Source organism: Geotrypetes seraphini, chromosome 5 (genome assembly GCF_902459505.1).
Source record: "Geotrypetes seraphini chromosome 5, aGeoSer1.1, whole genome shotgun sequence".
Lineage (NCBI taxonomy): Eukaryota > Metazoa > Chordata > Amphibia > Gymnophiona > Dermophiidae > Geotrypetes > Geotrypetes seraphini.
In genome coordinates, this window is record NC_047088.1 from 78,475,096 (window position 1) to 78,492,146 (window position 17,051).

The window sequence follows — 17,051 nt, forward strand, 5'->3', positions numbered from 1 at the left end:
GGAGCAACGTTGGAGCATTTAGCACCCCAAGCCGCAGTAGAAACCTGTACCTCAGCTTAGTAAAAGAAGGCCTTAATTTGTATTAGCACCTTATATGGTTAAGTGCCAATATTCAGTGCTTACATTCAATAATTACATAAATAAAACTGCATAAAACCCAGTCCTGTCTTTGGGCTCCAATGGTGGTAGAGGTTTCTACCACAGATCAGTGAGGTGCATGTTTCGACTCTCATAGGAATTCTATGAGAGTCAGGGCACTTACTTCGCTGGCCCACAGTAAAAACCTCTACGTTATTTGATAAAACTCAGCGATTATGCAGTTCACTATATAACATAGCATAAAAATGTATTTATGAATCACAGTACCTTTCAGTTCAAAGCAATGTACATAAATAATAATATTCAAACTATAAAAACAATTCAATCACTAACATTTAACAAACAATTCCGTTTTTAATAACTTTCTAAAGTGCATATAAGCAGTAGAATTAACAAGTGGGGGGTGAATTTCATGGTCCCAAAGAGCTGCTTGGTAAGCGAGTTGCCTGCTACCATATATTTTGTATAAGTAACCTATCACCGAAGGAAAAGCAAAGAAATAAGGACTTCATGATACACATTCTGAAGATGCAAACAAAAATGCATCAACTCAATATTTTTTGAAGTAAGATGAATATTGCAGTTAACCGCATATATTTTAAGCAGTTGCATATGTTGAGATATTCAAGGCCGATGCCTGGACATGGCCTAGCATTGAATATCTGGGGATAAAGCTGCCAACAGCCAAAAAATTACTGACTGCCACTGGTTGAATATCTACCTCTACACCAAAACCCCCAAATTCTAGACAAGACGCCTAAAGTTAAGTCAGCATGCTTAGCTGATGTAGAATGACAGACATTTCATGTACCATGTCTGTTTTATCATTCCCTCTGTGAGAAATTCCCTGACCCCTAGAAATAATAACTAGTAGTAGTGGTAGTAGAATAGTTAAGCTCTGGAACGCCTTGCCAGAGGTTAGAAACATAGAAAAATGATGGCAGAAAAGGGCCATAGCCCATCAAGTCTGCCCACACTAATGACCCACCCTCCTAACTTTGCCCTCTTAGATATCCCATAGCCCATCAAGTCTGTCAACTCTGATGACCCTCCCCCAAATTTACCCTCTTAGAGATCCCACATGTGCATCCCATTTATTCTTAAAATCTGGCACGCTGCTGGCCTCGATCACCTGCACTGGGAGTTCATTCCAATGATCAACTACTCTTTCAGTGAAGAAATACTTCCTGTTGTCGCCATGAAATTTCCCGCCCCTGATTTTTAGCGGGTGTCCTCTTGAAGCCGAGGGACCGTTAAGAAAGAAAATATTATCTTCCTCCTCGATACGACTGGTGATATATTTAAACATCTCAATCATGTCTCCCCTCTCTCTATGTTCTTTGAGAGAGTACAGCCACAATTTAGTCAGCCTCTCCCCGTATGAGCGGTAAGAGTGGATAGCATAGCTGGAGGAAAAGTCCATAGTCTGTTTTTGAGAAAGACTTGGGGAAAGCCACTGCTTGCCCTAGATTAGTAGCATGGAATGTTGCTACTCCTGGGGTTTTGGCCAGGTACTAGGGACCTGGATTGGCCACCGTGAGAATGGGCTACTTGGCTTGATGGATCATTGGTCTGACCTAGTAAGGTTATTCTTATGTTCTTATGTCCATTGAAACTAGGGTTTTAGAGATAGTTTTAGCTCCTCCTCTCGCCAGCCAACAGAGCCTGCAGCATTAGTTTTCTAACTGTCCCTTGATCTGTAAACCTACAATCCTGCCTGAGGACTGGCTACATCTATGTTATTTAATATTATAAGCATTATTTCTAGCAGCTGCCTACCTCACTACAGAAGATCACAGCATGAAGAAAAGCCAGCTTTACCCTGCAAGACTAGTCATTGTTTCTCCAAGGTCATGAGGTGGCCCTTGGGTCAGTCCCACCAGGGCTCTCTGGTTTAGAACAATGATGTGTCAATGTGTAGAAAAATGTTTTCCATTGTTCTGGGTGCTTGCTCATTTTCCCAGGACACCATGGCAGGGCAGCCTCAAACAATGGCTGAAGCTGGCAATCTACTCTCCAAGGAAATGGATCAGTGGAGCCTGCAGTTATATATTTAATCTCACAATGGTACCATGCAGGAAGGGAGGGTAAAGAGTCTCCTGGAGGTTAACACTACCTAACACATCAGTTTGAGAGCCACAGCAAATGCATTGAACCATTTCAGACAGTTTGGATCAGGAACGTAGGTCACTTCCTTTCTCTGCATCTTGTATACAATATTCAAATTCAGGTACGTACTCCCTTACCTGGGGAAAAAATACCTGGATTGTTTGTATCTTGCTCACCCTGAGATGTGGTCGTGACTAAGAGTTTGGAGAAAGGGGAGGGGAAGGTAAACTTAGAATGACAGTTTCCGGAATCAGAAAGAACAATTTACAGTTTATGTTGTTTTTACTTAAGAAATTATCATTTTTGCGGTCTTATAAAACAAACATGGATCTGATTGACTGAAATGGTTCACAAGTAAATCAAATGTTGATTTCATGAGACTCATACCTAATCTTATCTACGATCAATTAAGTCCCTGTGTGTTTTACTATAGGAAGCTGCAACTTCTTAATTATGCCACTCAAGTAAATTCACTGGAGCCCAGGTACAATAAATAGCTCTCTTAAGTCTGGAGCACTGTTAACCCTCCCCATTCTCATCGTTCCCTCCACTCAGCGACAAAAATTAACTTTTTATGGCCATGTACAATTAGAATATATTAAAACTTGACTTACTGCCAATAGAGAATGCTATGGTGACAGAATTTGTCACTGTCTCTGTCGCTGTGGATAACCGTGGGAATCCATCCCCATGCCATTCTTTAATGAGAGAGGGAAGAATCAGAATATGAATGGGCACAGCCAATGACCCTCAAGCCTTGCATTGAAGAATGCTGGAGTAGAAGGACTGAGGTTGAGATAGACACTAAAGAATGACAGTCTCTGGTATCCAGAGCAGATATTGTGATGTCATAATGCCTCATTCCACCAATGCCTAAGAGCCAACCTCATCAGTGATGTCACAATGGATTCATTATCCTATACTTGGCTCACATAAGAATCAGAGTATGAATGGGCATAGCCACTGACCCTCATGCCTTGCATTGAAGAATGCTGTTGTAGAAGGACTGAGGTTGAGACAGACACTAAAGAATGACTTGGGATGGTGTCCCGCGGTTATCTGCGGGGGAAAGAGACATTGACAAATTCTGTCACCGTGTAATTCTCTAAAAGTTAAGGTAATGAACAATTAGCATCAGAAAGTTTTAAGAAAATACATTTTGAAAATTTTTCACATTCCCTTTCTCCAGTATCTTTGAAGCAGAGCCCCTAATCTCTTCTAATTCCATTCCATGGTAAGAGCTACAGAATAAACTGTTCCACATGGAATTGTGGAAGAGAACAGCTTTGGTCAAGAGGGCAGTGACTGACTTAGCATGTACACAGAGTTTCACATTTTCCAACTGCTAAATCCTCTCATCTCCCCCTTCCCCAGAATGGAAGGAGGAGAAACCATCTAGACCCTGACTTGTGCTTTGAACTACATGGTTTAAGGTATAAATATTTCAGTGCCATGCAACAAAATGAGATCTCTTTGGTCAAGGCTTGGCTCAAATCCCACTTCTGCTCCTTGTGATCTTGGGCAAAACACTTATCCCTCCATTGTGCCAGGTGCAAACTTAGATTGTGAACTCTCCAGGAATACTGAAATTCTTCCATGGTAACTATGGAAAATTTAACCTATAAATTGTACATTATATATATTGGTATTATAGCCCTAGTGTGTGTCAAGCTAGAATAATAACTTGCATTGAAAAACTTGCACTGTAACGATGATTTTGACAAACTATAACCTATAAACTGTATATGAAGTACAGTGGTACCTTGGATTGCGAGCATAATTCGTTCCAGAAGCATGCTCGTAATCCAAAGCGCTCATATATCAAAGCAACTTTCCCTATAGCAAGTAATGGAAACTTGGACGATTCGTTCCATATCTCCAAAACCCTGTAGATTAATTACCATTAGCGACACCTCCACCGCTGCCTCGGACCTATCCACACAGCTCCTCCAGTTCTCTCAGGGAGGATTCTGCTGCTGTTCACTGCCTCTCCAGGTTTCTCTCCCACAGAGGACCCCCAGTTCCCGGCCTCCTCATCGCTCTCTGGAGCCCCCAGTCCTCAAGTGGGGGAGAAACCCAGCTGCACATTTCAGCGGCAGATACTGAGAGCTCTGGGGTGCCCCTTCCTTTCATTTCTCATTCCGCCTGGCTGCTGGAACTCCTCATTTGGCACAAAGCCCAGTGCACTAACCCCTATTCTTATGCCAATACCCGGGAGCACAGGGAATTGCAGTTAGAAAGAGTTACTCCCTCACCCCTCCATTGCGTCTATGCCATCGTCCAAGTTCCACCCCCTTTTGATTGCACTTCCTGTTTCCGGCAGAGCTGGATGCGGCATAGGCAAGGCGGTGGTGCTGGCATGGGTTGGTGAGGTAAGGGTTTGGGGGGTGGGCTGTGCTCGCTTATCAAGTCAACACTTATTTTGCAAGTTAAAGTTTGCTCGAGTGTTTTGCTCGTCTTGCAAAACACTCGCAAACCGCGTTACTCGCATACCGAGGTTTGACTGTATATTGGTATTAGACCCCATGCATATAACAAGTTAGGATAAAATACTTGTATCATAAACTGTACTGTAATTATGGCATATCATAACCTGTTAACTGTCTTATGTATGTTCAACCTGTCACCTGTTTGGAGCTCTTTGGGAACAACAGGATAGAAAATAAATTAAATAAATAAATAGGGACATACGTAGTAGACAATGTGCATGTGCACTTTGAGCTACTACTGAAAATTTGTGATGCTGGGCTAAATGAATATTTGGCCTGACCCAGTATGGCAATTCTTTATGTTCTAATGTAAGTTTAAAATGAAAGTTTTTACTTCTTGATGAAAGTAGATTTAAAACTGCTAGCTCTTTAATTTCTTCATAAGCATGTGATTGTCATAGCAACAGACAGAAATTCAATCCACTTCACCAGTACAGGTACATCTGAATTGAAGAGACTTGGATTATATTATACTGTTACACACGTTTGTTTTAATCTTTTAGTTGGAAGGATTACCAATAAAGGATCCAGAGAATGGAACCCTCGGTGACTAAAAATCTCCCATTCCTCTTCTCACAGTTCTACACCTGCCTTCTGCTACACCCTCTTCCATCTCCCCCTGCATTTCTCTTTCATTCCCTCTCTTCATCTCTATTTTTACTACTTTCCATTTTGTTTAATCTTTTCTTTTCCCTATCTTCCATTATCACATACCATATTTTTCGCTCCATAAGACACACCTGACCATAAGATGCACCCTAAATTTAGAGGAGGAAAACAAGAAAAAAAACATTCTGAACCAAATTCTCCCTGACAGGCTCTGCACCCTGTCCCCACACTCATTGCCAGGCTCTGCACCCTGTCCCCCATCTGGTGGTCTAGTGGTAGGCTGGGACAGGACACAGGGCGGGCAGGGACAGGGCACAGATGTCAAGGCAGATGCCAGCGGCATGCAATCATTGCACCCACCTTGCCTTTCCCTTTCTCTATATATGGTGGCTAGGAGCAGAAAGTGTCCCTTCCTCTACTTGCAGGCGCCACCAGTAGCAGCGGCGGTGGCAGCGGGCGAGGGGCAGGCGCCGATCTAAATAAAATAATGGGTGGGCGGGGGGGGGGGGTGGGTGTTTGCTCCATAGGACTCACCCTTTTTTCCACCCACTTTTTTGGGGGGGAAAAAAGTGAATCTTATGGAGCGAAAAATACAGTATTTTTGTCTTTCTCCTGACGAGGTCAAACCACTACGAGGGGGTGCTGAAAGTTCTCAGCTCAGCCAAGAACAGAGTGAGTGGATATGGTTCACTCAATGATCTGAAACAATGTCAAAACATAGAATTTCATTTCTTTATAAGTGATGTATTTATTGTTACTGTGAATGAAAATATTAACACTTAATGTAATTTGTGAAAATGAATAAAGAATTATAAAAAAAAAAAAAAGAATTTCATTTCTGCAAATTGGCACTTAAAGAAATAAGATAATACTCTTTCCAGCTATAGTGGCAAAATAATGCTCAGAATTTAAGTTAGTTGGTTGGGCTGAGAACTTTTCAGCTCCCCCTCATAGTCCCATTTCTTCATTTACAAAGCATTAAAACATACCAGAAAGCCAATATGTAAGTTAATACTCTATAAACAATTTACTTATTTTGCGATATGGACATTAGCTCACACAAATCTTAGTAGTAGGATCACAGGACAAGCAAATCAAAGTGAACAGATCTCTCTACCAAATGTGATATTTGTATACCATATACATTACAAATTATAGAATAAGATCAGTTGATTGCATAACCATTCAATAATTGGCTGCTATCTGACACTAGTTTATACATAAGAATTACCGACCGAAGATCCATCAAGCCCTGCATCCTTTTTCCAACAGTGGCCAACCCAGGTCCCAAGTACTTAGCTAGATCCCAAGAAGTAAAAGATTTTATGCTGCTGATCCTAGGAATAAACAATGGCTTTCACCAAGCCATCTCAATAATGGCTTATGGGCTTCTCTTTCTGGAAATTATCCAAACCTTTTTTAAACCCTGCTAAGCTAACTTATTTCAACATGTTCTCCGGCAACGAATTCCAGAGTTTAATTGCACGTTGGGTGAAGAAATACCGTATTTTCACGCAAATAACGCGCACCCGTATAAAACGCGCACACGGGTATAGCGTGCAGAAATCACGATGATATGTACAAAAACTTTGGTATACCGCGCTCACGGGTATACCGCGCATGCTGCCCGACGCTCCTTTCGCCCGCCCTGACTTTCCGTGCGCTGTCCCGACTCTCCGTTCACCCCCCCTGACTTCCGTGCACTGTCCCCCCTTGAAGGTCTGTCCCCATCCTGAAAGCCTGATGCCCCCCCCCCGACGTCCGATACATCCCTCCCCCCGAAGGACCGCCGACTCCCCAACAATATCGGGCCAGGAGGGAGCCCAAATCCTCCTGGCCACGGCGACCCCCTAACCCCACCCCGCACTACATTACGGGCAGGAGGGATCCCAGGCCCTCCTGCCCTCGACGCAAACCCCCCTCCCCCCAACGACCGCCCCCCCAGCCGACCCGTGACCCCCCTGGCGACCCCCATGACCCCCCCACCCCCCTTCCCCGTACCTTTGGTAGTTGGGCCAGAAGGGAGCCAAACCCTCCTGGCCACGGCGACCCCCTAACCCCACCCCGCACTACATTACGGGCAGGAGGGATCCCAGGCCCTCCTGCCCTCGACGCAAACCCCCCTCCCCCCAACGACCGCCCCCCCCAAGAACCTCCGACCGCCCCCCCAGCCGACCCGCGACCCCCCTGGCGACCCCCACGACCCCCCCACCCCCCTTCCCCGTACCTTTGGTAGTTGGCCGGACAGACGGGAGCCAAACCCGCCTGTCCGGCAGGCAGCCAACGAAGGAATGAGGCCGGATTGGCCCATCCATCCTAAAGCTCCGCCTACTGGTGGGGCCTAAGGCGCGTGGGCCAATCAGAATAGGCCCTGGAGCCTTAGGTCCCACCTGGGGGCGCGGCCTGAGGCACATGGGCCCAACCCGACCATGTGCCTCAGGCCGCGCCCCCAGGTGGGACCTAAGGCTCCAGGGCCTATTCTGATTGGCCCACGCGCCTTAGGCCCCACCAGTAGGCGGAGCTTTAGGATGGATGGGCCAATCCGGCCTCATTCCTTCGTTGGCTGCCTGCCGGACAGGCGGGTTTGGCTCCCGTCTGTCCGGCCAACTACCAAAGGTACGGGGAAGGGGGTGGGGGGGTCGTGGGGGTCGCCAGGGGGATCGCGGGTCGGCTAGGGGGCGGTCGGAGGTTCTTGGGGGGGAGCGGTCGTTGGGGGGGAGGGGGGTTTGCGTCGAGGGCAGGAGGGCCTGGGATCCCTCCTGCCCGTAATGTAGTGCGGGGTGGGGTTAGGGGGTCGCCGTGGCCAGGAGGGTTTGGGCTCCCTTCTGGCCCGATATTGTCGGGAAGTCGGCGGTCCTGCCGGGGGGGGGGGGGGGGTGTATCGGACGTCGGGGAGTCGACCGGGCAAGAGGGCTTGGGCTCCCTCTTGCTCCGATCGTGGATGCGGGTGCGGGTGGGAGCGCGTGCGAGCGGTTGTTCGGGGTGGGGGTGCGAGCGGTCCTGCTGGGGGGGTGAATCGGGCGTCGGGCGGGGTGGGAACTATGTTTTAAAACTTTTGTATACCGCGCTCACGCATATAACGCGCGAGGGGTATGCGCGGTAGGTAAAAACGCGTATAACGCGCGCGTTATATGCGTGAAAATACGGTAGTTTCTCTGGTTTGTTTTAAATCTACTGCCTAGTAACTTCATCACATGTCCCCTAATCCTAGTATTTTTGGAAAGAGTGAACAAGCGAGTCACATCTACCCTTTCTATTCCACTCAGTATTTTATAGACTTTTATCATATCACCCCTGAGCTGTCTTTTCTCCAAGCTGAAGAGCCCTAGCCACTTCAGCCTTTTCTCAAAGGGAAGTCGTTCCATGCCTTTTATCATTTTCATCACCCCTCTCTGTACCTTCTCTAATGCTGCTATATCTTTTTTTTGAGATACGGCAACCAGAATTGCACATAGTATTCTAGGTGATACAAGGGCATTAGAACATTTCCATTTTTGTTTTCCATTCCTTTCCTGATATGCCTAACATTCTATTTGCTTTCTTAGCCACCACTGCACATTGAGCTTTAGGGTTTCAACGTTTCCTCAACGACACCTAGATCCTTTTTTCTGGACAGTGACTCCTAACGTGGATCCCTGCATCACATAGCTATAGTTCGGGTTCCTCTTTCCCACATGCATTATTTTGCACTTCTTGACATTAAATGTCATCTGCCATTTTGATGTCCAGTCTCCCAGTTATGCATGTAACTGGCCTTAATCGTTATTCGATAAGTTATGTGCTCAAATTCCAGAGTATGCAACTTCAAAAGGGGTGTAGACCTGGGAGGGGAATGGGTGGGTTAGGGAGCAAGCTCAGGGATGTGTATGGGTTATAGAATGTTATCATTTATGCATCTAACTGCATAAAGTTTAACGTGAACATTAGATTGTTCCAATCTAAAGTTAGGTGTGTAAAATGCAGTTATGCTAGTATTCTATAATAGCAGTTGTACGCACAACTGCTGTTATTAAATTTATGCAAAGTGCACATCATTCCAGCACCTCAATTGCAATGACCTTGGGGGCTTATTTACTAAGTTGAATTACTGCAGCATGAGTGCACGTTAATAGCATCGCCCTCACATGAATAGTTAATTTGGCATGCTAACTATTAACATATGCAAATTGTTCCCATTAACAAATAATGCAGAAGAGGCATAACACGTAGAGAAATATATGGGACTCTGCCTTAGAGTTATCATGAAGATAATTATCATGCATTAAATGTTAATGTGTTAACAGTTAATGCCACCTGAATAGATTTAGCTGATTACATTGTGCTATCTGTGATGCAATTAAGGCACATTAATGACATTTCCTCTGTGTTAATTGAATGGAAACGTGCTGGGAACACTCTCAACAGCTAATGTGTGAATTTTGGCAAAGAATGAATCCACTCAAAGATGGTCAAAATATACAAAGGAGCTTCTGGTGCGTCTTGATGATTCTAGCAAGACTAGCATGAAACGCTGACACCCATTCTAATTAGCACAGAGTACTGGTTTTGGCGACAAACAAAGCACCAGGACTTCTGCCTGCTGAAACCAAGTGTAATTCCTGGTGACCAATCTGAACGTACATCCCCAGTATTCTATTATACTGCACACAGATTTTAGAAATACCCTGACCTGCCCACGCACTTCCCCGTTTTGGGTTGCATGCTATGGGATTAGGGCACATAGGGCTAGATTCACAAAGCAAACTGACATGGTGGCGGTTAACCGCGGCTAGCCGCGTTTAGCCGCGGGTAACCCGCCAAAACGGGGAAGAAAAAATAGTGGCCTCTGCGGGACGGGGACAAGGCCATTCACCGCCCCGTGGAGCGGTGAATGGACTTGTCCCCGCAGTGAGGCAATCAAGATCGCGTGGTCCCCGCCATCTCCCTCCCTCCACCTCACCTTTGAATTGGAAGAGCACCGCCGGTTGAATTTCTGCCGGTCTGCGCAAAGAAAAAAAAAAAAGCCTCTCCTTTTCTCCTGCTCTTATCGCCATGCTGCAGCTACTAAAGCCGACAGGAAGTCTATCCGACGTCAATTCTAACGTCGGAGAGGACGTTCTGGGCCAGCCAATCGCTGCCTGGCTGGCCCAGAACGTCCTCTCCAACTTCAGAATTGAGTCGGAAAGAAGACTTCCAGCTTTAGCAGCTGCAGCATGGCGGTAAGAGAAGGGGAAAAGGACGGAGACTTTTTTTTTTTTTTGAGCGGCAGGGAGGCAGCAGGCTGGCTTTGGCTAGGTAGGGAGAAAGGTAGACAGGCACAGGCAGGCAGGCAGGCTTCAGGGGTGGGGGTGGGACAAAGTGTGGAAGGCAGTGAGAGGGGCATAGGAAGGAGGCACTAAGGGCACTAAAGACATGGGAAGGAGGCATCAGGGGCACTAAGGACATAGGAAGGAAAGAGGGAGGGAATAGAAAGGGACAATTCTTGGGCCTGAGTGCAGAAAGAAAGAAATGAAAGAAAGGATACACAGACAGAAGGAAACGCAACCAGAGACTCATGAAATCAATCACCAGACAGCAAAGGTAGGAAAATGATTTTATTTTCAATTTAGTGATCAAAATGTGTCAGTTTTGAGAATTTATATCTGCTGTCTATATTTTGCACTATATTTGTCTATTTTTCTATAGTTACTGAGATGACTGAGCTTGCGGAGATGGGGCGGAAACAGGGTTTTAAAATTTTAGTCCTAGTAGTTTGCCGGTCCACAAAATAATTATTTTATTTCTGCCAGTCCACGGGTGTAAAAAGGTTGAAAACCACTGATGTAGAGTATGCCGGCTTTCTTTTTCGCCAAGCCGCGCTCGCGTTGATCAATCTTCTCCTCTCTTGCAACTTCCTGTTTCCGGTTGCGTCAGAGGAGAATATTGAACAAATGAGCACCCGCACATGCGGCTGGGCGAAAAAGAAAGCTGGCATACTCTACATCTAAGGTGAGATGGAGGGAGGGAGATGGCGGAACACTGCAGTCGGTCGGGTGTCTGCTGTTTTTGTATCACTGCCTGCCTGCGCTCACGTTCCAGATCCTCCTGCATTTTTAATGTGCACAATTGACCTGATTTGAGCTATAGGTGAACATGGGGGACACGTCATTGAAAGGGAGGACAAGTTAATTGATTTATTTTTATGTTCGGTTTTTACTACAGGGCAGAGGCACTGAAACAGATTCTCAGTGCAGTAGTAGTAGTGGCAGAACTCTCTTCTGTCTTCATGGTGTTTTGCAGTACAGAGGCTTATATGGATGCTGCGGGGACGGTGACGGGGCGGTGAATGGGATGGCGGTGGCAGTGATGGGGCGGTGAAAGGGATGGCGGTGACGGTGACGGGGCGGTGAAGGGAACGGCGGTGACGGGGCGGTGCAGAGGATGGTGGGCCGGGGACGGTGCAGTGACGGGGACAGATTTTTTCCCCGTGTCATTCTCTAGTACTTACATTTGTTTTGTTGCACTGAAACTGAACAATCAGATTGACTGCACGTCTCTACCTGCTTCATGCTATAGAAGAAAAGCATACCTATGCAGAATAGAATGTTCTACACCACATGCACCTGTGTTTGTAAGTGTATCTTATTTCGCACTTATGCTTTTATACCTTTCAGAGTGGGTAAAGTAAACCCCAGTGACGTTAAAACATATTTAAACAGGTTGAAAAGCTCAGATAAGATCAAAATCAATTGTTAAAAAGCATTCTTATACAATGTTTTTTTTTGATGTTTTGAAAAGAAAGAATGAAACTAATTCCAAACACACAATAATTGCAGCTTGGATAGATCAGTATTGGTATAAACTGAGAATCAGCGGGAGCCAGATAAGTACAGCTATCCAAGATGTCAGAAGGTCATAGAAATCCCATAAAGATATTTTAATCTTATATATTCATTCATACAATATGCATATTGCAAGCTGAGCTAAAATCGGCTATTAATGTGCATTATTTCTCACCAAACACCACAGTTGATACAATAATGGCCATTAAACCAGTTATGAGACTCCTACTGATCTGGAACAAATTCTATCAAAAAATTCTTGAAGGCATTTTCAAAAATGTTTTGGTATTTAAAAAAATATTGTGAGTCTTATTTTGTGATGGGGATCCTAAAGTAAGGAATTTTTTCCCCTTCAGTTTTGTTTTTATTAGCTTTTCATGCACTGTTATAAATTTGTTATATTGGTATTTGGACTTTTATTTTGATACTTGCCTTGAGAGCTTTTTGATGAGATGTTTTCTCAAATAAATACCCCCTTTTTACAAAATTGTGCAAGAGGTTTTTAGTGTCGGGCAGCATGCTGAATGCTCAAATAATTCCTACGAGTGTCAGAGCAGTGGTTCCCAACCCTGTCTTGTAGGACCACCCAGCCAGTCAGGTTTTCAGGATAGCCCTAATGAATATACATGGAGCAGATTTGCATGCCTTTCACCTCCATTATATGCAAATCTCTCTCATGCATATTCATTAGGGCTATCCCAAAAACCTGACTGGCTGGTGGTCCTACAAGACAGGGTTGGGAAACACTGGTGTAGAGCATTCAGCGCGCCAGCCAGGGATAAAAACCTCACGCGGTTTTGTAAAAGGAGAGGGAAAGTAAAGTAATTTGCAGGAGATAATGATGTGTTAGCGCCCACAATGAGTGCAGTGTTTCTCTCTCCTTCTCTGACAGAGAAATAATTATCTCTGGACTGTGGCTCCCCCTGATCACCAGATGCAGAAAACCATATGAGATCAGCAGGTACCATTTTGCACCTATACTGCAGCTAATGGGGTAGACAGCCAGGTCTCAGTCTCAGACAGCAAAGAGGTTGGGAGGTTCAGATACCCATGAGGAGTCTTATTTTATTGTCTGGTAGAGAAAAATATTACAGTTTATGGCAAGCCTTATGGTAGGCTCCAGGAATTAATGCAAACATGTAACTGTACTTTGGAAAGGTGTATTTAAGTTTTGATGCTGCCAGCAATATCATGAAAATTATGTTTCTTAACCCAGCTTGTGAATATTAACGAGTTTTGCATTCATTTACATGCAAATTAGATTATTATCATTTTGTATGGTGAAAGCCCATATTAACAGTGGACTACTGCAATCCTAATACAATGTTAGCGCCCGTTCATCTGCAATAGAGTAGATCCCCCTGGATGGTGTGAATGACATGAAGAAAGAACTAACGAAGCTTGAAGAATAGTCTGAAATTTGGCAGCTAAAATTTAATGCTAAGAAATGCAAGGTCATGCATTTGGGCTGCAAAAACCCGAGGGAACGGTGTTTAAGGGGTGAAAAAATTATGTGCACGACAGAAGAGCGGGACTTGGGTGTGATTGTATGTGATGATCTTAAGGTGGCCAAACAGGTTGAAAAGGTGATGGAGAAAGCTAGAAAGATGCAAGGGTACATAGGAAGAGATATGGCCAGTAGGAAAAAAAAGGAGGTATTGATGCCCCTGTATAAGATTCTGATGAGACCTCATTTAAAATATTGTGTACAATTCTGGAGACCGCACCTTCAAAATGATATAAAAAGGATGAAGTTGGTCCAGAGGAAGGCTACTAAAATGGTGCATGGTTTTCATCATAAGGTGTTTGAGGACAGACTTAAAGATCTCAATATGTATACTTTAGAGTAAAACCCATGGTTTCTACTTTGTCTACCTGACAGTAATATTCATAAGATCTAAAATTTAGGAATTCCAGACCTATCACCATATACTCATCGAAGTTTCAGTGTTATGCTGAAAACCTGGTAATGCTTATATCCCATTACTTTACTATAGCAAATATTATTAATATTAACTTTTCATCTTTTAGTCATTCAGCATATCAGTGCTTTCAGACTCCTAGGACACCAGTGCATTATGGCTGCTAGAAAATTCTCTTGGTTCATTAACCCAGTAGCAAATCATTTAAAAACAAGGGTATCACATACCTGTGTGGGTTCTCTGATGTGCCTTCAAGTGAGAACTCTTTGTGTAAACTTTTGTGCATCCTAGAAGGAAGTGACAGAAGAAAGACCATTGTTATGTGCTTGTATTAGGCCATTGTCCTCCCCAACTCTCCATAAGAGATCTAAGAGAAAGTAAAGTGGGTCTCTATAATCAAATTTAAAATCCTCTGCTTCTAAATCAAGAACAAAGGCCAGAATTCACTAAATCTCCAAACCGTGCACAAATCAATCGCTTGGCTATTTTGCATGGGGTTTTACTAATTTGCATGGGTCGATCGGGATCGGATCGCTACAGGCATTAGTGAATCGGGTCGGAAGGAAATCTGGCCGTAAAGGGCTCGCAAACCGATTGGTACACGATCGATTTGCTTAGTGAATCTAGCCCAAAGTGCTAACCTAAAAGTGTAGCCCCGATAGGTTACCCACTGTAGTTAAGAAACCCCTACCTGAATGTGTTTATGTTAACTCTAAAGTTCTTCTGATAAAGCCCAGGCTAAAAATTTGTATACCCAAGTAAGATGTTGATTCTCCTTATTGCTGTAGAGTACCTGGATAATCACAGTGGTGGATTCTTCTTTTTTCCAGTTCTGGATTGTTCCTTCTGTTGAATTTTGCTCCTGACATGATGAGTTGCCCTTGAGACAGGGTGCCTAGAGCATTGGGAAGATTATGAATCTGAGTTGATGGCATCAGCTTCAGTCCAAAAGTAGCTTCATAGGGTGGTGGGGGTGAGATGGTGTTGATCAACTCTGGCTGATTTTCTGGGCTGCCAGGCTGTGAGTTTGGAGGTGAAGGGGGCAAAGTAACCCCTGGAACAGGGTAAATCTGCCCTGGAATGAAGTTTCCTTGCCCTTGGGCAATGTTCTGAAACTGTTTAACCTGAACAGGCCTGGATTGTCGGAGAAGGGAGCTAGATCCTGTACTTCCTGCTGTCATGGTACTACCGTTCAATGCGTTAATGACTGTAGTGCTGCCAGTGGACTGTGCCATGCTGATAGCATCATTACTGATTGGCAACTGATAAAGCTGAGATTGATGTGGGCCTGGTGCAGACAGTGGCACCTCACTGGGCATCTCCTGCTTAATAAAGATATTGTTGACTGCCACAGACTGAGGCATGCTGAACACACTTGTGAAATCTGGCAAGGTCTGTGTCAGAGCGGATGAACACGACTGAGAAAAGCTGGTGCCGGGTTCTGTTTTGATCTGAGGGTAGAGTGTGATTGGCTTGGCTGGCCGATAGAGTCCTGTACGAAGATGTGTTGTATCTGGTAGTATCACATTGATATTCACGCTGTATGGGGCAGAAGATGGCTTCTCAGACTCAAAAAATTCATCTACCACAGAAGCACTCTCTCTCCGGTACTTTTTGTCTGTCATCATCTGCACTGGGGGAATCTGACTGAGAAGATACTTATCCATTTCAGATCGGGTCTAGAAACAAAAAAACACACAGTTAAGTAGAGCAAGGACAATCAGACAGACTTAACTGTGAACCTTTAGATATTTTTCAAGCTGCCATTATGTATTCTGGAAACGTCGACATTTTTTCAACAACCTGTGAACTGTAGGTGATATTCTCAAGTTTCCCATAAAATGTACTTGGCTACAAAATATTTAAAAGTTTCTAGCAAATGCTTGAAAGTTCTAGTCTGTTTCCAGTAGTTTTGATCTTCATGTCACCCTCATATGGACTAAAAATTAAGAAAAACCTCCTGTGACTGACAGCAAGATGAAATTACTTTCAAAATGGATATCAGCCTATCAGAAGTCAGTACACGTGAAGTAACCCTCTCCTGAGTTCCAACCACATTCATTCACTGTTGTTTGTGATTCTATATTTAGCACTATGGGTCCAACACTTTGGAACAACTTACCTACAATACTTACATTTAGAGATTACTTATCAATGATTTAAGACTGGACTTGACAGGACCTTTAATGACAGATTTTATTTATCTACTTTTCCCCTCCATATCCACAGGGGTTAGAGACAGAGCCGGCCCGTGAATATTTAAATAATATTCGGGCCGGTTCTGCCCCTAACCCCCACTTCTCCCTGACTATTTTAAGCCCTGTAAGCCCCCCCCCCCTCCCTTAAGTCATACCTGGTGGTCTAGCGGGTTATCAGGGCAGGCACGATCTTCCCACGCTCATGTCCCATGCAGATCGCTCATAGGAAATGGCTGCCTTGAGCTCCCAATCGTAGTCTACGGGAGCTCAAGGCACCCATTTCCTATGAGCGATCTGCATGGGGCAGGAGCGTGGGAAGATCGTTCCTGCCCCGAAAACCCGCTAGACCAGTGGTTCCCAACCCCGTCCTGGAGGACCATCAGGCCAGTCGGGTTTTCAGGATAGCCCTAAAGAATATGCATGAGAGAGATCAGCATATAATGGAGGTGCCAGGCATGCAAATCTGCTCCATGCATATTCATTAGGGCTATCCTGAAAACCTGACTGGCCTGGTGGTCCTCCAGGTACAGGGTTGGGAACCACTGCGCTAGACCACCAGGTAAGGCTTAAGGGGGGCTTACAGTGCTTAAAATAGCCCGAAAAATGAAAATGGTTTTTTTTTTTTTTTGTTTAAAAATCGCGAATAACCGAATCCGTACATGCCGAAACCGCGGATTCGGAGGGAGAAGTGTAATTAACATCCAACTTCCTAAATTCTGAGCGTTATTTTGCCACTGTAGCTTAAAAGAGCGTTATCTTATTTTGTCATGTGCCAATTTGCAGCAATGAAATTCTATGTTTTGACATTGTTTCAGATCATTGATT

At 44.6% G+C, this 17,051-nt stretch overlaps 1 protein-coding gene across 1 annotated transcript in view; it reads right to left on the minus strand.

The window, feature by feature from the left end:
- Nucleotides 1-17,051, minus strand: part of LOC117361234 (Krueppel-like factor 5) — a 107,751-nt gene that overhangs the window by 22,586 nt on the left and 68,114 nt on the right. Inside the window, exons 3-4 of the mRNA XM_033946298.1 lie at nucleotides 14,822-15,707; nucleotides 14,256-14,315 (exon numbers count right to left, since the gene is read on the minus strand). Coding sequence (XP_033802189.1) covers nucleotides 14,256-14,315; nucleotides 14,822-15,707 — 946 coding nt within the window. The remainder of the gene's footprint in view (nucleotides 1-14,255; nucleotides 14,316-14,821; nucleotides 15,708-17,051) is intronic.